General features: G+C 42.5%; 1 protein-coding gene across 3 annotated transcripts in view; it reads left to right on the forward strand.

Moving 5' to 3' along the window:
- LOC111217493 (RNA binding protein fox-1 homolog 3-like) overlaps positions 1 to 22,681 on the forward strand; it is a 284,790-nt gene that overhangs the window by 62,981 nt on the left and 199,128 nt on the right. For all 3 annotated transcript variants that reach the window (XM_022739388.1, XM_022739389.1, XM_022739390.1), the window contains exon 2: positions 12,524 to 12,620. In XM_022739388.1, the coding sequence (XP_022595109.1) occupies positions 12,599 to 12,620 (22 nt within the window). In that variant the 5' untranslated portion in view covers positions 12,524 to 12,598. The remainder of the gene's footprint in view (positions 1 to 12,523; positions 12,621 to 22,681) is intronic.

Genomic DNA, 22,681 nt, shown 5'->3' on the forward strand with positions numbered 1-22,681 from the left:
GGGACGCTTTTTCGTTTTTAAACCCCCACCCCCACGAAAAACACGCCCCCCCCCCCCACCCGCCACCCCAACCCCACTCCTTCTTCTTCGCCTCCGTATTGGCAATTGAAAATAATTTCCTTTTGACTTTCATCCTTCGTATAGAATGGTGTCTCTCTGTGTTTTTCTTCTTTTTTTTTTCTTCTATCTTCTTTTTTTTATTTTTTTTTTTTTTTTTTTTTTTTTTAATTTCGAAAACCATTTTAATTGAATTCCTTCAAAAGGATCCACCTGATCCTCGGGCTGCCGGTTTTTGTTGGTTGAATGAGCTTATTGGTTGTGTGAATTACTATACCTCCAGTCCCGGTTGGCAGGCGTAGTGCCAACGGGACAGCTAAATTGAAGGTTGAATTTGATTAATTGGCCCCCAGCTGTCTGTGTGTTGCAGCCCTCATAGCCGTCGTCTGGCTGTCGCGTCTGTTGATAAGTAATGGTCATCTGTTTGCCTCGGCTTACCAAAGATTTTTTCTCTTGAGCAACATGACCTTAGCCCGCTGGCTCTCTGCTGATTGTAGGTGATCCATTTAGCAGTCTCCGACTCCACTTCTCCGACTAATCTCTCTTTACTTTAATCTACATCACTAGATGTGTTTGTAACTATGTTCTTGTCTCAGTTTGAATAAGTACCCAGAGTCATTTTTACAAATAACAGTATCACCACAGCACTCTCATAGCCGAACACACCTCTTGCCAGTGCTGTGCGCTAATCTGTCTGTATTACAAACGTGTCTTGTAGCCCTTGATGTGCACGGTGTACTAGTGGGAAGGAACATTAAGCATCACATGTCACCTCATGTCTGTATGGTCTTTAAGAGTGGGGATTATTGTTGTTAAATGAGCTAAAAGTCTTCCATAAGCGTTAAAGGAATCTGCCAGTGTGAGTGATACCTATTATGTGGTTGTCACTGTACACACCCATGGTCACCATTGACAATACTGATTATTTGAAGCTGTTAATAAGTTAAGTTCAGCAAAATGAAGCAAAGTGTGAAAACGCAAATTTTTCCTTAAAACATTAAAAAAATGAAATGTTATGAGGAGGCTTATTCTTTGTTTTTTTTTTTTTTTTTTTTTTTTTTTTTTTTTTTTTTTTTTTTTTTTTTTTTAATTTCGAAACCATTTTAATTGAATTCCTCAAAAGGATCCACCTGATCCTCGGTGCGGTTTTTTGTTGAATGAGCTTATGCGTTGTGAATGTACTGATACTCCAGGTCCCGTTGGCAGGCAGTGCCAAGGACAGCTAATTGAAGGTGAATTGATAATGCCCCAGCTGTCTGTGTGTTGCAGCCTCATAGCCGGTCTGCTGTGCGCGTCTTTGATAAGTAATTCATCTGTTTGGCCTGGCAGCGCTGCCTTGTTGCTTTCATGTCACTCTCTCCCTTTCTATATATGTGTGTGTGTGTGTGTCTGCGTCCGTGTGCGTGCGTGCGCGTGTGTGTGTGTGTGTATGTGCATATGTGAAGCCTTGGATGCTCCCTCCCCCAGGCAATGTGTCTGTAGTCATGGTCAACAGGGGGTGAATCCTCTGCTCTCTCTGCTCTTGCACTTTGGGTCTGTGGGTGGTGTTAGGGTACTCCATCTTTCTCTCCCAGGCTTCACTCTAATTGGATCACTCTCCCAACTTGCCCCCCCCCCCCCAAAAAAAAAAAAAAAAAAAAAAATTCCACTGCAAGTCAGCCACCTATCCTGTCCTCCTCCAAACTTCGTCTTCAGAAAACAATCCAGAAGTAATGCTGAGACACCGACTGATGTGACACCCAGAGGCGCGGTTGACCAGGGTGCTCCCGAGCTTCTCGCAAACCACCTCCTGTTGCTTTAACCGTCTCTCCAACCCCCACCCTCCACGCGCCCCCACCCCCACTCGGCCCTCTCGCAACAGAAACCGCACTCAAAACTTCTATCATATCGCCCCACCTCTGCTTTTTTTTTTTTTTTTGCGGCACGATTCATTAACATGTTTCAGGTGGACATGGCGGGGCCACGGAGCAGCATCTGAATCAATGCCCTCGCCTCCCAATCTGCCCTTTATCATGTTAATATGATTTCCATTGATGGAACGCTTTTTCAAAATGGCGCCCCTCTATGGTTTTACATATTGACTTTTTAATTCATGGCCCTCAGTGCCGCATCACTCTTGTTGTGCCGCCGCTGCAAGAATGCTCCCAGATCAGAGACGGATGTTGCTTGAGTGTGGAATTGACTTCAGGGCAGTGTTTTTTATTTTCTTTTTCTTTTTTTTTTCTTCTTCTTCTTCTTCTTCTTCTTCTTACTTCATGCGACTGTGTGAGTGTGCGTGAGTGAGTGTGTGTTTGTGTGTCTCCAGCTCCACCCATTCCTCTGTCTGTCTCCCTGATGGTGTGTGTGTATTCTCTCGTTAGGCTCGAGCTTAAAAAAAAAAAAAAAAAAAAAAAAAAAAAACTCCACTTCAGTTTCATGTCACTGGGGCAATGAGTAAGTTTCCTCTTCGCTAATGTTCTCACCAAAATACAGCCCGGCCTCAATAGTAATAATGTTTACAGCTCCTCCCAATAGCCAGCGGAGAATTGTCTGAACCTGTAACAAAGCTGTAACAGGAAATATAGAGTTTAATGCCCCATAGAGTTACACTGTACCAGCAGTAAAACAGATACAGTATTTTATATTAAATATTATGAAGACTGAAGGGTGTCTGTCTCATTGTGGCTCGCTTCTGAAGAGTTCTCAGACCTGTTTGTGAGAGGATTAAAAGGTTCTTTGTGTGTTTTAATTAAAAACAAGTTTCTTCACTGGCTCTCAAATTTCTGCAATATCAAAGATAATAAAGAGATCCCGTCAAGAGGAGTCTGAGTTTTCTCATGAGTTTTTTTTTTAAATAGGTCACCGGATCTTGCAGCTTCTTTCAAAACTTCACTGCGTTCGTTTTTCAGTCGTGTCTGTACACAAAACTAAACATTTTGTACGTGGTCCTAAGAAAAACAACATTAACAAGCGTTAACAAGGGACAAACATGGAGAGGACTTTGGAAAATCTTTACTGAGTTCTGAAAAACTGTGGAATAATAACGGAGTAGGAATCTGGTTGCGTTTAAAAAGATTGGAAAGGTCTGAATAGAGAATAGAGAATCCTGTCACAAAGACTTGACGTCTAATGTCATGTTCAGCTCAAGGCCCAAGTGGTTTGCTGCTGCCCCACATGTTGAAGTGCGCCTGAGCAGGACTCCGTACCCACAACCGCTCCAGATGTGGTTTTGCAGACAAAAGCATCGAGTGCCAAAATAGAATTGCGGTCGAAATAGCGTAACGGCCCGACAGTTGTGCGATGCCTTTAGCAGACATCAGAGAGCTGCAGTGAACTCCATCACCACCAACTGTGAGCAACAGTTGCCTGCTCATATATGAACAATTAAATGAAAATAAAATCATTGTCAGTGCACCAACGTTTGATGTGCAGCGACTCAATCATCCAATCGCGTCCATGTGTCGGATCATAAAACGTTTCAATTACAGCAGCGCCAGCCGCCAGCCAATCACTTTGTCTTTGCTTTGGCTGTTGACACTGAGATTCAGCCATGTACGTCTGGGGTTCCTCAGTGGAGAGCCTCACAGATCTATGTTGAGCTCACTGATTAATGGCTCTTCTCTCCATTTCAAACGACAAGCTGCCAGGGACTTTGGTTTTAAATTGTGCAATTAGTGATCTGGCATGCTTTGCTTGGCTTCAGTCAGACTCAAATCCCAGTCCAGGGCCTCACCGAAGCGCAGTCGACAACACATACTCCAGGAGCATTTGTCAGACAAATTCATCTGAGCCTCCACTTCCACTTTGCTCTCTGAGCACACTAACCTCCCTCAAATGTCAGCCAGAGTATTTACTGTCTCACCGGTGGGTAAACAGTGGTGATCTGGGTTAGGTAGCACCAGATTTACGGTGATTCTTCTCAATCAGAGCAGATAATCATTCACTCTTTGTTTTTTTGCTGTTTTTTTTTTTTTTTAATACTATAATATATAATATATATATATATATACAGATGCACAAAACGATGTTGAGTATGTGCTGCCCCCTGCCAAATGTTAAACTACTCTTCACATTCACTCTATTAAAAGAGATCTACTTCCCTGCAGTAATAAATTATAAATATATTTACATGTACAATATCCACCTACGACTGCTATAATAAATCTACATAATCTTGTTGGGTTTACTGCAGCAAATATATGAATTAGGTTACTCATTTTTAGGTTGTAAAACTACAAACCAGCCACCTCTTGATCATTATGTTGGCTCAAAAATGAAAACTGGCTTATATAACATAATTATCACTGTACTATATAAATAACCTAAGCTTGATAATATTGGGAACAGCTTAGATAATAGCCTTAATATTTAATTTCCCCTTTGAAGTCGTGGCTGGGTACATTAAAAGTTCAAGAAGAATATGGTAAAACTTGTCATCACCACCAAGATTCATTTGAACATGTATTTTTAATAGACTCTTGTAGGAGTCGAATTTCCACAGCTCTGAGAACTGCTTTCATTTCAGCAGTAGTTTGTTTCATGTCTAAAGCCGAGCATCAGGAGTCTAGCATCTGACCAGCTGGGATTTAATGTGCCTTGCTGATAGATGAAAAACTTGCTAAGTTGCAGAAAAAATATTCTGAATTATAAGTACCTTTCCCCCTCTTCCTCCTCCTCCTTCTCCTCCTCCTCCTCTTGCATCCAGAACTACAGCTGGATACTAAATATCATTTTTCTGGATGGCGGAAACGACAGTCATCTGCAGAAATGGCATTATCCCCCGTTTATCACTCGCTGTATTTGCTGTGGTAATTAACTTTTTAATGCTGGGAGTTTTGATATCTATTACAAATTAGCACTATTTATTTATTTATTTATTTATTTATTTTGATTTATTTTTTTTTGTGCGTCTCATCAGGGACACAACAAACACGAGACGTTAGACACATTAGGATGCAAATTTCCCTCTGCAGCTTTTGTTCTATGTCAGTGACAACTGTTTGGATGGTTGCAGCGAGCAGTAGCAGCCAAACATGGTGTTCGAACATCCATCCACAGCAGATCCAAATACCAGCGGTGAGAAGGAATGAAACTGTAGAAATCGGGGCCTACAGTGGATGTCCCAGTTTTCAAATCTATGAGGGTGATTTTACTGATGATCACTCCCCTCCCTCGGGAGCTGGAGCTGTAAATGTTAACAACACAGAGATTTTAGTCTCTGGCACAGACTGAAACTCCATCTCTCTGCCTATAGATGTTTCTGCTGTTTAATATGCTTGAACCCATCCCATCCATCCAAAGTAACTCAGTTCACTTCAGTACTGATTTGAGGTACTTGTACTTTTTCAGTGTTATACTTTTACTCCGCTGTGTTTCTGAGGGAAATAATGTACATTTTACTCCACTATATCCATCTGACAGCATTCTTAATAAGTACTTTAGAAATCAAGATTTTACATACATATAAAAGAGTGTCTATAATCACAATACATGTGATGAAATAACTAAAAAGATCAGTTTGCATAATGACTACTTTTACTATTTGCACCAATGTAATGTCTAAGTTTTGGTGTTGATAACAAAAACAACATTTATACATACATATATTGTTGATACCTTAATTCGGGGAATATAAATGTGTTTTAACTCCCTTTTATTATTAACAAAAAAAGAAAAAAGAAAACTATGCCAAACTGTTTAATATGTAAAAACAAAATCGAGTCTAAGGATAGCACGATTTTAGATCATGAAAACTCTGACGAAAGAAAAGTGAACAAGAAGCCTATCTGATGCCAACTTTGAACACTTGATAGTCCATGCTATTAAGACTTTTCAGTCAGTACCTAAAAAGTATTCAGGTTTGATACAGAGGCCTAGTGGCCCTGTTACTGTACACTGCACAGGCCCACACACAGCACTTCTTCTCTCTTTGATTTAAAGCTCCATATTTTCCTCTTCTCCTGTGTTTTATTTGAAGTGTTGATCCATAAGAAGATATATTTGTGGTTTAAGAACCAAAAACCATCAGAACCATCAACAATCAGAAGAGAGGGGGCTCTGAGCCTCCCTTCTGATTGGCTCACTGTTTCCTGAGTGATCAAATAGAAATATATCAGATTTCAGGTAAACACTCAGAGAAACCAAATCATTCAAGGCTGGATGGTGGGTCCAGGTGGGCGGGGCTTCGGACATGAATGAGAGCAGTGACTGCTTTGTTGTGACATCACAAAGTTACAGAAGTCCTGACAGCTGGTTTTAAGGCTCAGTTTCAGTTTCTGAATACAGGCTGTGTGCATTTCTCTGTGGACTGAGGCTTTGATACTTTCACAGTATTAATAAAGAACCTAGACCTGCTTTATAATCAAACAACACAAACATTTACCTTTATACTATATGGGACCTTTAATTGAACCCATTTTTTGTTTCTGTCCCTCTGGCTCTTTCTTCCCTCTTGAGATAAGGTGCTACATGGAAGAAATTAACTTACACTGATCATATCCATTAATCAAGTAGCTCACAACACTCAGGCATTCATGTAGACCATGCCCATTGTGTGCTATGATTTAATATCCAGAGCTGGAGTTGTGGGTGATTGAGAAAAGCCTGCGTGTTCCACACGGTCCCACCATGGTAGTTTGCTCTTCTCCCAAAGCAAACACAGCAATTACAGACACTGTCAGTCACTGTCAGATGTGGCATCAGTGATCAATCCAGCCCATTGGACGCAGGACATTAGACATGAACATACATGCAGGGGGGAGTTAAATCCTCCCCCAGCTCCCCGGCCTGCTGTTCATTCAGCTTCCTCCGCTGGGATTGAATTGGGAATCCATTTTGTGTTGCAGGCTTCTGTTTCTCCTGCTATTTCTCAAGCGACATCTGTCCATTTCAACCCACAGGATCCTAACTGTTGCCCTTCACACATAAAGATCCAACATTTAACACTTTTACTATCAAAACAAAAATCACCCTTGTGTTTCTGGCCATTTCTTGTTTGCTGTTTTTTCTTTAACTGGCCAAATGCAGTATTTCTCTACATCCAGTTTCTTTGGTTTTCTGACATATCACAAAACCTCTCTCGTGGCCATCTGCAATCCTTTTCAGCACTACCTTGCATTTTGGTCCATCGCCATACACCAATATACTCAAATGTCAAGCACTTTTAATCCACATTAGTGGCATCTTTAAGTGTAGTGAATTTTGTCACTTTTAGTGTGCATGCGCTGCATACTGAGAGCCTCACATCGTGCCTACACCTAAGGCGTAGCATGAGCAGCGCATTAGCAGCAGCAGGAGCGGCTTCAGTTGTCTGTCTGGGTCTACACAGGATGCGTTCAGGCGCAGTGTCGAGTGTAGGTCAGCCGCATTTTGGCGGCGCTCAGAGCCCGACACACAATCACTGTCGACAATCTGTGGAAGAAAATAGACTTAAAGCGTGAAAGCACTCTTCAGGTCACGTTTAAAAGCATTTAGCATTTGAGTGAAACGCGGTCCATGTGGACAGCTGGATCGATTACAGTAGGAGCGTATTGCGTTTATTGCACTGCTGAAACACTTCCTGTGTCGACACAGCATTACAACTACAATGAAGTATTGAACTGAGACATACCCTCACCCTTTTGAGTAATGGATGGAACTGCAAACACACACAGGATAAACTTCACTCATTAATATTTTCATCTTTTCATTGAAAAATAAGTATCACACGCAGAGAATTTATTGCAGGACTGTTGTCTTAGACTGCATCATTTACTGTAGCTAAGTAAGTAATGAAGTGTATTCATTTATTCATTTATTTATCTAATCTTGTAAATATAAATATATATTTATATAAATATATATGAAATATGTTTGTGTGTGTGTGTGTGTGTGTGTGTGTGTGTGTGTGTGTGTGTGTGTGGTATGGAAATGTCTTTAATGAAGTGTAGGGTTGAGAGTCAGTGTACAGGCATTACTCTTTTAGGCAACCTATTTCTGCCAGAAAGTAGGGGTGGGTCTTGGGGGGGCACTAACACTGCCGCTCGACCCCCTGATGTTGTCAACACACCCATGCATGATGGGATTGGTAGGAAATCAATAGCTGAAATAGGAGTAAAAGAGACAAGTGGGTAGAGCAGAGGCATAAATGACAACACATGATCGCAAAATAACTCCTGGGACACCCTGAACATCACAGATGGATGGACTTAAGAGTATCTGAGGCTGGAGTTTTTCCTCTAAGTGCACAGTTATCATGGTGCCAGACCTCTGAGGGGGGAAAAAAAAAAAAAAAAACATAATAGTCCCATTCTTAACTTTATTTCATCGTAGCGTCTGTGCATGTGCATCATGCGCCCCCGTCGACCTCGCACAGCACAACAGATAAAGATCTATAACTACGATTGCCAGTCTGGAGGGAACCTGGGGGGGGGAGAAAGGGCTTTGTTAGGCTACGGGTCTCCGCCTGCTTGGCTGCACTGCTGCGCTCCTGCATGGGTAAAGAAACAGCTATACACACTGACCTCAGAGCTGTTGTTTAATCACCAGGGCATTTTAATGGCTTGTCAGAGTAATGAAATATGGTTGGAGGCTACCTGGTGCAAACATTACGATAAATCCCTCTCACACAAGCCTACGCAGGGCTTAATGGTTATAAATCATCACTTTGGGGAGAGAAAAATGACAGCTATTAAAATAATGAATGGGATGATTAATTTTTCACATTAAAGATTAAAAGCTATGAGAGGTATCATCAGATATTTGAGCCGCTGTAAACGTTTGAAAGTGAGAGCTTATTTTCCGCACTTTATGACGCCCTCCGTTTCTTCACTGTCATCCAAGTTTCTGCCCCTTTTTTTTAACATTTTTTTTTTTCCTTCCTCTTCTTCTTCTTCTTCTTCTTCTCTTTCACCGTGTGCCGGCTGGGTGCGCCTGCCGACACAGGCATTCCTTACACCTAATTTGTGCTCTTGTAAAAGTGCTCTGAGGAAAAGCCTTGAAGAACACTCATTGCTTGAGGCAGTACAGGACCCTCTCAGCCTCTCTGCAGGGGCTCCTCAAGGCTCTCACCGACATTATTTCATACCTCTAAAGCTGTCATACCTATAGCCTTTCACAAGAAGAATAAGAAGAGCTGGCCAGAGGTAGTTTGCTCTGTTTTTTTGGTTTTTTTGTTTGTTGTTTTTTTTGTTGTTTCTTTTTTTTTTCCTCAGCTGTTCTTGTCAGTTTCCCCAGCTACATCTGTTCTGCTGCTAGCGAGAGCTGATTAGTCAACTTTCTGCTTGGAAATGCATGTCGAACAAAGACAGTATATAATAACACATGCTCACTGAGCTGGCATAAATCCCCACGTATAGACAAACCATGACAAGCTCTCTCTCTTCGTCAGATGGCTCCCAGGAGAAGGTGTGTTATTGCACATACATTCCTAATTCAGCTCTCACTTCCAGGGGACTCGCCCTGTTGTTCAGACATATATCACCCAAATTGCAAGGCAAAAGATTAGAGAGGAGAAGCATAATTAGAACATTAATAACCATACATGTTAGGGAACATAAGTAATTGAGTTTTTTATGATGAATGGGAATGTAAACAAAAGGCAGGAGAGTGAGAGGTTCAATTAGAATTTCCAAGCAGGGCTCTGTCTCAGCAGAGAAGTGAATGTAGGCTTCTCCCACTGTTGCCCAATTATTTCTGTGTTCCCAGGCAATGATAGTATTGCTTGTCCATCTGCAGCCTTCAAAGGGATATTCAAATCGTCTCATTGAAGCAACGGCTCCATTTGTTGGCAGAGAATAAATTGTTGGCTGGAAAATTTTTTATCCGCTCAGAGCAAAGCCAGGTATTTGTGCAGCTAAAGTTATTTACAAAGTGGTGGGAAATTTAAACGACTCCTCTGGCGTTTCCGCGTGCCTCTTTTTTTTTTCTTCTTCTTCTTTGATTTCTGTCTATTTGTGTGTGTGTGTGTGTGTGTGTGTGTGTGTGTGTGTGTGTGTGTGTGTGTGTGTGTGTTTTTTTTTCTGTTTTCATTTCACATGCTGTCACTGGAGACGCTCGTGATGGCCGCCCACACCTCCTTCATGTTCTTCCAGCTCTTTTTTGCCGTCTGCTAATGATCCAGGGACACCAAATAAAGGGCCACTGAATCAAAATGGCCACCTTAGCTGCCCACTTATATCTCAACCCTCCCCTCTCGAATCAATTCTGACATTTCATTCTGCCCTTATAGAAGGTAATGGTGCATTCAGAGGCTGTTACCGATAATGTTGAAGCGGTATTGGTTGGTTTCTTTGGATAGACGTACTGTAACCTCTGCTGTAGGATGGCCTCGGCTCCTCTCCTCCTCTTCGCTCTACCTTCTTCTATCGTGTTGTTTTCCCTCTCAGACTGAGACATTGGTATTTACCGGCTCAAATATCTCTTTTGGCACAAGTGGGAGCAGCGTTTTTCATTTTCTGTTAACAAGTAACCAACCAGTGTTTGTATTTTCCTCCCACTCTTGTGTTCACACAACATGAAGTGAAAACACCCTTTTAAGTCAGCTAGTCAATATGCTGTTTCTAATATATTATTTACTGCCTATGGGCTGTATATCAGAATGCGCTAAACAACTGTTTCAGTTTTGCAGTCATAATCATGTAGAGAGAAATCAGAGCCAGATGTCTGGCCCTCATTTTACAGCATTTATGTTTTCCTCTGAGTTTATGTAAAATTCATCCTTCCCTGTTTTATTTATTCCCCCGTTTTCACAGCCTCAACAATTAGTCAATTCCCAATCAACAAGAGAAAAGAAATTGCTTTTAATTACTTTTGATAAATGACAAATTGTGTTGGCATGGCTCCCTGCAAATGCTTAATCAGGTGCGGGGCGGGGTAGGGAGGCGGGTACCGGGAGAAGGGATTTCTGCTGGGATGAAATCAATGCGCTTTCTCCGCGGTTCACCGGCTGGGCTGCTGGGCAACAGCCAACCCGGAGCCTGCGAAGATACACAAGTCAGCAGAAAAGCCACCCGCTGCATGAGAACAGCCACACACCAGGGCATAAACATGCTGTAGTGCTTGAAGGTCCATGCTGTGAAACAACCACATATGTTGGTTGTAGTGTTCACTCACGAGATTAAATACAAACACATGCGTGTTTGTCATGTCTTCTTGTTGCAGTGAGGTTGTCAGGTCTGGTACCACTTTGCCTGTACATAGACAAAAACTTTTGCTCACCAGTTACATCTGGTGGCTAAAGCTAGCTGGAGATGCTACACTAAAATGTTGGCTGAATGGATAAAGTGTTTTCAAGAAGTAGTCCTAGCATGTAACTCCTAGAATTCCAGATTCAGCAGACGAGACGCATCATGTTTAGTGAACTTTAGAAGTGTTGGCGTATTTTTTTTAACCTTTGACAGGGTCAGGCTGTTTGCCTCCTGCTTTGAGGCTTTATGCTAGGCTAGGCTAACCACATCCTGACTCCAGCTCCATTCTGGCCCAAAATGAACAAAGTAATCCCTTCTACTGATATGTTTGCAAGCTCAATATGAAACGGTTTTACACACAGCCTCCAGGAAGTAGCCAAATGCTGCACTTTGAAGTCCAACACTGACAAAAGCCTCCCACCTGCCCACCTTCTATATGTTACCTTCAGATAAATGAAAGCATCACAACGTTAGATGTTGTTACAAATTCAATTGAGTACTGTGTGACGAAGTTCAGCTTCAAGGCTAAACGACTCGGCTGCTGCTGATGCCAGATCTCATGCAAGACCCACTGCCCTCAAAAAAACTCTGCTTACACGCTGAACTGCAGCACTGTACACCCAAGAGACCGACTGGGTGTTTCCGGGCTCCATGGATTTGTTTCTGTGCAATAGTCAAGACAGTTAACTCTACGCTTGTTAGCCTGTTAGCCTGCGGAAATCACTCCTGGTTCCTGCTGCCTGTGGGCTTTGGAGAAAAGTCACTACACAGCTTTTGGTGCCTGTTAGTGTTGATCATTGTTTTGCATTTTGATTCAAATACTTCCATCAACTCAAGGTTATATTTTATCTCTGCTGCTGTCATGATACAGGATATATATAAGCTGATAGAAGTTAAGTAAAACACTTCTTGATTTCACAATTTATCAGCTTTATGTGGTAGACAGCTTAATATTTTGGGAGGATAATGAAGCATTTTCGTTTAATATCCACTGGGTATTTGCGTATCGTGTTAGTGTGGCTTCACTCTTTTGGTTCTGAAATGTGTGCAACATTCACTACTGGAAGTGCTCAATATGTACAGACGTCTGCACCCGGTAGCCTATACACCGAAGGGAAAAAAAAACATCCCTCAGACATCCCGACAATAACATAGAGACAAGAGTGATACTGGTGTTATCTAGAAAACAAATAAGCAAATTAGACGTACCAAAACTGGAAGTACAAATTCTGTATCTCTTAAGTTGTACTTGAGTAAACATCCTTAGCATTTTCTGCCGCTAACTAGTGAATGATCGAGCTTTCTGTTTCTGCTTTCCTCAGGGTTGATCAGCACCTGTGGCAGCAGCAGCAGCGAGTCGAGTGACCCAGCTTCAGCCCGACCGGCTTTACCTGTACATGGAGACCCCCAGCTGGGCAGGTGAGCCTCTCAACAAACCCTTTTACCCCACCATTGTCTGTCTGTGCGTGCTCCACAGTAGACCCTGTAGACCACAGTAGTCTCTGTCTGTCTGTCTGTCTGTCCGTCTGTCCGTCTGTCCGTCTGTCTGTATGTGTTTTAACTCCTACCTCAGGTATGTTTTTCTTTGGACCGAGCCGTGTTGGAGAAGTTTAGGCTCACTCTGCCTGAGCTAAAGCTTGAAATTAAAATATCCGATTTGCTATGAGGTTCCACAAAAGATCCTGCTGAGAATCCATTCAGCCCACTTAGAGTCGTAGATTTTCATGACTCCCTGTTTCCAAATTTCCCAAACCTCATTAACAACTATTACAACCAGGTACTGATGTAAAATGAAGCATGATCTCTGACTGCAGGACCTATTTTCTTCTCACTCCTTCACTTAAAACCCAATTTTGTTGCAAATTTAATGTTTCCGGAGCAACCAACCTCATTTCAACCTCAAAATCTGAAAGATATTTGAGGGTCGCAGACACCTGTTGTTCAACTGTATCTGTATCTATATAGTGAAATATTTGCTGAATATCAGTCTTCACTAATGTTTTGTATCATAACGGCTGCCATCTATCCAGTGTCTGTAACAATCAATTCTTTTTGATTCATGAATTCATATATTTTGGATAAAAAAAATCCTCCAAACTAAACTTTCAAGTTTTGTGATTGGCCTCTGAATTTACCCATATAGCAGTTGTCTAATCTGATGCCCTTAATGGCAGAATAAGATCTATTGTCTGTTCCTCCTAAATCTACTACAAAATGATTCTTGTTTGCTCTTTCTGTTCTCCTGCTGCTACAGTTACTACAACTAAATGAGGGTTTAGGAAAAGATGGTAAAATAAAAAAAAAAGAAAGAAAGAAAGAAAGAAGAGAAAGAGTTGAACAGGCGTTGAAGAGTAACGTTTGTCCTTGCTGACCTGCAGCAGTTTAACCTTCTCTCCTTGATGCAGTGATGTGGAAGCGCACTCCCATTACGCTGTGACATCACTGGGGTTGGGTGTGGTCAGAGGTGCAACGCACTTAAAACTTTCAAACAGGCAGTGCAGTGAAACGCTGCTTTTCAGCCTCGCATTGAAATCCTCTTTAAAGCCACACCGCAGCCACCACGCCATCGTCACTCTGCTTCAGCCAGCCGGTCATAACTCGCGTGGCTGCCGGAGGTCTTTTCAGTTACATGTAAATATAGGTGGTCTTTGAACGTACGACGCTGTGGTTTCTCTTTAGGAGACATTGTGGTTTTTGAATTTCTTTCCTTCGATGTTTTGAATTTCATCTTCACCTCGAATGCACGGTTCATTCATTTGGAAGCGAGTTTTGAAGGAAACGGCTTCACGCCCCTCTCGCCGTCGATGCGCCCTTACCATCATAAAGCCTGTATGTATGCACGCCTTACTCTCCCCCTATCCGGCCATATTGTGCTAATGTGTGCTGGTTAAGTAGCGGAAGACTAGAGAAAGACTCTTATCCATATGCCTGAGAGCCCAGGAGCCGGCGTGATCTCTCCCCAGATGGAGCCCTCTGTCTCCCCACCCGTCCTCCGTGGAGCCATATAGCAGGTGGCCGTGAGGATCAATGGGCCTTCGCCATTACCTCCTCTCCACTTCACATCTCCAGCCTCATCTCCAGGGGGGGCCCGCGGGGCACACGGCGTGTCTCGCTGCAGCACACCGGGAGAAATAGGGACGTTTTCCATTAGTCTAATTGCTCAGTTATAGTTCTATATTATTGCCATGATCACCACTGTGGCTTGGTAATGATGGACCTCCCGTGCCCCCACGTATAGCTGGTGGGTGTTATGTCTCCCCCGTCACCGCCCATTGGAACTCCAGTTGCAGTGGGTGTAGGAGGAACTTAACACTGAGAAGGAAGCAGGAGGATAAACAAAAGACAAAAAGAGAGAGAGACAGAGAGAGAGAAAGTGCTCTTCAAATGTTTTGATGAAAGAGTTTAATCAAATAGCCTCAGCTATTTACATTCTCAACAGGTGCAGCGTTTGGCTGATTTATGGAATAAACACTGGAGTTCTAGTGCTTGTTCATTTGCCTCTACTAAAAACTGGCAATATGGGGCTAATTTGCAATAATTTGCTGCTGCTGTGGCCACTGGTTAAGAATGTTTATATAATCATGATATAATAAGAAAAATGAAAATGAGTTTTTCATGCAGTTCAGGCCCTGTCAAACACAGCTCACGGACTCGCTAAATGATAATTACATTCCTCAAGCACAGTATTACATTTTACCCTCTTACATGGACTTTGTTCACGGTAAACGAGGGGGGGGGGGGTATTATTTTCATTTTAAGGCGATATGACCCAGTATTATTCCCACATCTAAGCTCCCTCAGTACAGTAGAAGGTTTTCCCCCCATCAGCGATTACACGAGGAGTCTTCCATCCAGTCAGCAGATGAGGTGAGGATTATAATGAATTCATTTACCCTCAAAGACTCTGCCTTTCTTCTTTCTGTTTATAATATCCCATTTGCATACCGTAGTCTCTCATGATCGAGACGGTGGAAAAGCTTTAGTTTAAGCTGCGATGGACTAATCGGTGCTGAATATTTCACAGCTGACCTGTAGCTCTCCCTACAGGTCGGCACATAAAAGCTGCTTCCTGTTTTGGATTCCGTCTCATACAGTAGGATTGTTGCTGATTAATTCCGTAGAAGGAGAAAATCCTTGGCCGTCATCCCTGTTTTTTTTTTTGTTTTTTTTTCATTTCTTTCTTTATTTATTTTTTTTACAGGTGTGAGTATTGATCTTTGCCTTTGCTCCAGGGGAGTGTGTTCACTTAAAAGGCCCACTGATGTAGCAGAGCTTATTAAACAAATAGGCCAGAGAACAAGGCCACAATCTCTTTGAATCATGGAGGAGGTTGCCTGTCTTAAAGCACCACTGTATCAAATATGAAACGCTCTGCTAACAAGGTGTGTAATCTATTTTAATCAGATCATATTTTATGAAACAAGGAGAAGGTTGAACTTAAGTAAGAGAGAAAGATAGAGATTCTTGGGGGGTTGGGGATTGTATTTTGAAATTGGATGTGACGGCCGGGGACCATGACTTGATTTTACATGCATGGCTTTATAATGAAGCCACGCCAAATGGTCAGTTATGGTTAACTTTAGGAGGAGCTGGAGCCTTGCTGTAATGGGAGGCTAATTCAGGGCCTATAACGCCTTGACAGGCTGCAGAGCAGAGCTGGAATATGGAGAAGGATGTACGTTAGAGTCTCTGGGGCTGAAGTAAAGGTCTGTATTTGTCTGCAAATTACCAGGTTGCCGGAGGATATAACAGGGTCAACAGCAGCGTAGCAGCATTTTCCTGAGCGCACACAGACATAAACACAACACATCACACACACACACACACACACACACTCACTCACTCACTCAGACAGAGGGACTCGCTAACTTGCTCAAATCAAGTGTCGCACAGGAGTGACTTCATGTTGTCATCGCAATTCAGGCCATGATCCTTTTTATATATCTTTACACTGGCTGAGTTCATAGGCGAGTGTTTTCAATCACAGTATTTTTTTTTTTTTTTTTTTTCCTCTTGCGCCATAAATTGTTTCAGATCCTGTGACACCAGACTTGGTTATGAATATATGAATATATATATATATATACACTCTGAAGACCTTAGGAAGCACCAGTAGTCAGACAGGGTAATGGATAGGGAGATATTATATACTGCTCTGGGAAGCACCACTTGTTAGCATAGCTTTGCCCGGATTTTAATGATCACAGGAAAACGTCTAACATCAAATGTACGTCCACAACGCTAACAGACACATTAAATTTGTGTTTCAGACTGAGGATGACGGTGTAGTACATATCTCTTCCTTCTGGAAAAACAAAATCCTCTGCACTTATGGTAAATAATCAGAGAGAGAGGTATTATATACTGGTCTGGAGAGCTCCACTTGAAAGGAAATCTCCTAGATTTCACTGATACAACACTTAATAGAGAGCAAATGTCTGCCCACATGCTCAAAAGCATGTCGAATGTTTTTATTCTAAAATTCAAGTTGACAGTATGATATCATGCAGTTTCCCGTTCTTCCTATGCTCTGACTGCATGTATTTATAGATGTCTATTAATAGGGAGAGAGAGATATTATTCACTGCTCTGGGAAGCAACACTTGTTAGAGAAGCTTCCTGTGAACAAGGCCAAAGAAATTCCCCAGGTATTAGTCAGTGTAGCAGCACTAAAAGAAAGCATTTTATGTTAAAAAATTAAAGATGACAAGTCATATAGTGTAGTTCCTTTTTCTTTCTCTGCATGTTGTTGTGGTAAATACCCTGGCTTTATACATTTTTGAGGGCCCCGTGTGTGCTTCCAAGGCCCCTCCGCCGCCACCAGAGGGTTGATGGGGAAAGCGGGAGGAGGAGGAGGAGGAGGAGCAGAGGGAGGAAGAGGAGGGGTGCCTGCGTCTTTAAAAGCTAGATGGAGTGAGGGAGTGGGGCGGACGGGTGGCTGGCAGAATTGTGCTGACGGCAGGGCTTTGGTTCAGAGCATGCCCATTAGAGGGAGCCATAAATCCTGGGCTCTCTGGGCCGGGCTGTGTCAGCAGTCCACTGAATGAATTGATTTTAAACGCCACTGAAAAAAAAAAAAGGGAAAAAAAAAAGAGAGTGCAAGAGAGAGAGAGAGATAGAGGGAGAGAGAGTGACTATTTAATTCACCCTCCGCCAGAAGCCCACACCCCATTCCACCCCGCTTCTCAATTCAGGACTGTCGTTGAAAAGGGGGAGGAGAGAAGTCTAGAAACACTGAAACTGTCACCAGCAACAAGCCCAGGGCTACACGGCCCCCATGCGTTTGATTTAAACAGGAGGGAAACACACAAACCAAATACATAATCTCAAATTCCATACAGCATTTGTTTCCCCCCCCCCCCCCCCCCTCCCCACTCTAATTTTTCCTCTCAGCCCTCTCCTTTTATATCTCCACAAGAGAAATGAGACATATCATAAAAAAAAGAGAGAGAGAGAGAGAGAGAGAGAGAAAAAAAAAGGCACCGCTGCATTTGAAATTCAAATGTGTTGGATTTTGAAATTGATGTATGTGTTTATTCATTTACGAGCAGCATCCATGTGTGCATGCATTTATATATTATCAGCAGCAATGAAACGCTGCATAGAAAGCTCGCAGCCCATCTCTCTCCCCCGTGTGCCCCCATCGTCTTTGTTTCTTCCTGGAGCCGCGGCTGCAGCGTTATGTTCAGCATCACAAAAAATATGTCTTTAAATAGCCACACAGTAAATTGTGCATGAGGACCAGTTTCAGTCGGTCTCACTCTTTTTTCTTTTTTCTTTTTTTTTCTTTATGTAAACACATTTAGTGTCTGCGCTCACTTTCTGTTTGTCACACTTCATACCCACGCCACGCCAACACCTCTCTCTGTGTGCATACCTGTGGGAGTGTCTTCAGACATTGTGATTGTGGTGGTGGAGTGTGAGTGCTGGGCTGCGTTTTTTGCACAGAGCGGTGTTAGAAGACTCTGTGAGGCCGGGCTGAGGACGCCAACCACTGTATGATACCTGCGATGCAACTGGAACGCAGGGAGAGGGGTAGGGCGTGCTCATAAATATGCACATCAGTCGCAAAATAATCGCATTAAAGTTGAACCCTGTACCACCCAGGGCCATCTAAACTAACACAAAAGGACTATTTTTGATCGTTAGACCCTTGTGATGAAGTTGTCAGCTGTAATTTGTCAAGGATTTATGACACTGTTGGACTCCTTTAAAGGTAGGGATACGGCATATTTAACTAGGTTTCATTTGTGGCCTGTCAAACATTGCACTTGGATCAGGGTTTTCTTTTTTTTTTTCTTTTGTTTTTAAATCACCACAATGACCAAATAGACAGGAGTCCAGTTACATGTTTATATTAATGTCACCTTTCATATAAAAGACTATTTAGTGTTAATATGATGACCTGTGTTGACCTGGTACGCATTACATCACCTGTTTAAAATAACATTAAAGCTGCATTATGTCTTTTTTTTTTCTTTTTTTTTCTTTTTTGGCCATTGGGGGGCAGAACACAACAAGCTGACACTCACAGAGCACACACTTGCCTATTTACACATCTGGACTCACACATCATCATCCTGTTGGAGTCTTGTGTCTTGTGAATGGAAGCCCAATATACACCCCTCCTTTTTAGTCGTGGTTCGATCTCCATCAACTCCTGTGGAAAATCATCTGGCTCTCTTTATGGCGGGAAAAAAAAAAAAAAAAGATATGGCGACATGTTTTTGTTCAGTAGCCCCTTTGTGTTTGTTTGGTGCTGGTCAGGTAGTTCACGGAGCTTGTTTGTGAAAAAGGGGAGGATGATGAGAGTGAGACTGAGCCACTGAGTAAATGCACCTTAAAACCGAAACGATGAACCAGGAGAGGACAAAAGCTGCAGAGATGGTGATGATTTACTGTAACTTAATCATTGTGAGCCAGCTCTTTCACCTCGTACAGAATAGTTCAGTCATTTCTAATACAAACATACGGCTAAGTTTTGCTTTAAATTGTTTTTTTTCATCAATATAGTTATTTTGGAATCAGGTTCGAAAACCACATTTTGTAAAAAAAAAAACTTTTTCATCATAATTTCGCTGAATGTCGACAAACGATATTCCTCAACTGTTGGAAGAGAGGTGTGGCTGTTGGTGTTGACAGTAGGTAGGGGCAGTGGGAGGGGATTGGGTAGGGGGGTATGACGGGGGGGGTGGGGGGGCAGCGCCCTCTCTGGCTCATTACGCTGTTTAAAGAGCCGGCGCCTCCGAATCACCTGCCCGGCTCCACGCTTCAAACAAGCTCAGCCACCAGGGATCATACATCAACTTCTCCATCAGTCTCCCCCCCCACCCCCCACCCACCCGGCTTCACTTTTTCACTATTCGCCTCCCAACAACGCGAGTCTCACATACAACCCACACAGCAAACGTGGGAAACGGATTGGCATCGCTTGTTGAATACCGATGTCACGCCTGCTCCAAAAAGAATAATAAATTAGTTACAAACCAGCCTTATGTTGTTATGTATCATGTGATCGTGAATGTAATTGAACGCTTCCAGTGGACTTGCAGCATCCGGGGCCTAGTTTGTGGCCTCAGCATTCCTAATGCATGGCTCTTGCATGTAAAAAGTACACTTCTTCATGCCTAATTACCCATGGGCTAAGGCATGAAGAGGACTCGCTGCGTATTACTATAAAGATTGCGAGGATATTTCACTTTGAAAAATGGCAAAGCACACAGGACTAAGGGCTTGATTACAAGGAGTGGGGCACACAGCCTCTACATCTTCCTTCCCTCATTTCAATTATGGCTGACTGGAGGCACGGTACTGCCACCGTCCTCAAATAAAACTAAAATATGATAAAGCTGGAATATCAGGCCCGGGACTGCGCCGAGCCTCGAGCCATGTAAGGCGCAGATACTCGGCGCCGTAATTACAACATTTGCCAATATTTTTTTGACGGGAAGGTTCAACATGGATATGAGTGAAAGGCGGGAGGGAGGGAAGGGCGTGAAGAGCGTTCATGACACATGATAAAAAGCACATTTCATTTTTGCCTTCCCTATGGATAACAGGAGACATGCCTGCACAGAGCCTCTCTGCCTCCACTCCACTTCCTTATGTGAAAGTGTAGGATAGCCGTGTTATTTTTAAGTTGCAAGATCATTACTCATGTGTAAGATGCGTGAGCTAAGAGAGAGGATCTGCTGTCATAACACATGACGGCGAGCACGCGGAGAAACCAAAAAGTGCACGTCGTTTCCAGTCATATGTTCCATGTTCCTGTGTTTGAAATAAGACCCTATGGAATGGCACCTCAACAATCCAGACAGCTGTGAGCAAATATTTCTTTCTTTCTTTTTTTTTTTTTTTTGTAATAGAGGACAGAGAGATGCGCTACAAAGCATATTCTTTATTCAACTCATGTTTGCCCTTTTAAACGCTGGCCTCCGCGACCCCCTACAGATGGAGGTGATGTGTAATGTGGCCGCTTTCACACCGTGACGCCCCAACAAGGTGGATCTCCGCTGGTGCCCAGATCCCTCAGTGTCCTCATCGCCCCGGGCAGTCGTGGTCCGGCCCCTTCCCCCCTGTCTTTTTTTTTTTTTTTTTTTTACGTCAGTGTTAATAACAGTCCGGCATGCTCACCGTGCCGTCCGCGCCACGCAGGGTCAACGCTCCGAGGATCCGGGCCTTTCCGAGGAAACCCCCCTGCGATGTGCAGAGTCTCCTGCTACACTGGGAGCATGAGAATGAATGCAAATTGACGGAGGATTTGCAATGAATGTAATCTATCTTAGCACATTTGAAATTTAAGCGTTAATTGCTTTGAGAATAGTCTTGGTTCAAGCACCGCTTGTTTGTCAAGCTACGGCTTATAACAAAAACAATTTAGCAATTAAATTTAGCAAAAACACATATGTTTGTGAAACGTGTGATTTGAGACCTGACATGTCAACTCTCAGCAGAGTCATCTCAGTATTATCTCTTTATAAATCCTCTCCTAGGACTGTGAGGAGCTCTGAATGATTTGCACCAGTGTGGCCCTTAAACAGAAGTATTAGTTTTTGCAGGAGTTTTTTATATATTTCTTTTTTGCAAATATTGATTAAAATTAAAGAAGAGAAAAAAAAAAAAAACGAACATTTGAAGTCTGTGCTGCATTCAAAGAAGGCGAGCTGGTGTGTTTTCTTCTTGAGTGTATAATACATTTTTGGAGTGTATCACTCTGAAGTACATAATATATCATCCTATATCATTCTGTAGATCTGATCTTGCTCATCAAATGTGAAAAAGAACTGAAGCCTTCTCGTCTTCCTCTGGCATGATTTACTGGACTCAGTCACTGGGGCTCTTCAGATAAAGAATCTCAGGCTCCATGTGTTGTTTTTTTATGTCGTTTTTTTTTCTTTTTTTTTCTATTCAGACCGTTGAAGTAGCTCCAGCACCTGCTTTTCAAAGTGAAGGAGGAAATGTTTTGCAGAGGGAAGAGCCTCTGCAGCAAAATCAAGAACGATTCCGCCCCCTTCACTCGTCACAGTGTGGGGGATTCAATCAAAAGTCTGCCCTGTGACCTGTTCTCCGAGAAACAAACAGCCAGCAGAGTCTCCAAAGACCAAAGCCATCAGAGGAGGGCGGCTTGTGTGCGAGCTAAATCGTGGCACCTTTCTGAAAGCTTCCATCATAGAAAAATTGTGAGTTGTCGCAGTGGAGAGTGACTAGCATGGCGGTACATTGATACATTGATGCAGTGAATGCCTTGGACAGTGCAGTAAAAGTGCTGAGGTTGAAATTAAGCTGTTATCTCTGGCATGTATCACTAGGGAGGCAAGAAGCAGTGGTGCAAAGGCAGCAGCCTGTTTGCTTTACTGTTATTGCCTCTGCACGTCCGTCCTCGTCTGACTCTCCTCATGTCCACACATTTTAAATGCAACTCGAAGTTTGTTGATCCTTGATGTTCAGAAAACTATCTTTTCCTGTTTGTTGTTGTTTTTTTTTTTTTAAATATCACTCCTCTTAGTTTTTTTTTTAAATTTAATTAACAACACTGCATGTAGCATTTTAACATCAATAAAACATTACCACCTTATTTTTAAGAAATTGGTGTAATTACCGGAAATAAACAAGGCAATTGCTGAGAAAATTGGTGGTCTGATCCAGTCTGAAAGCAGCATTTTACTCTGTGTGAAGACCTAATTGTTTTTTGATTTTTACTTCCCAAAAATGGAATTTATTTGTGTTTATTTCAGATATTATGAAGCAGGTCAATGTTGTATTCAAAAAATGAAAGAATTCCAATTTCTGCAAAAAATGGTAGTTTAACCGTGTACTGTTCTTACTCACACAGATTGTGGTGCATAATCAGCAGCTCGTTAGTCTTTTATCCTGGTATTATGAGGGCTGTAGAGTGATTAGTGTCTTCTTGCAGCAGGAAAGAAAACAAATTTGTATCGGGGTCATTAAATCATGTTTAACATCATAAATGTTCTCCTTTC

The sequence above is a fragment of the Seriola dumerili genome, unplaced genomic scaffold (genome assembly GCF_002260705.1).
Source record: "Seriola dumerili isolate Sdu_G_001 unplaced genomic scaffold, Sdu_1.0 BDQW01000044.1, whole genome shotgun sequence".
Lineage (NCBI taxonomy): Eukaryota > Metazoa > Chordata > Actinopteri > Carangiformes > Carangidae > Seriola > Seriola dumerili.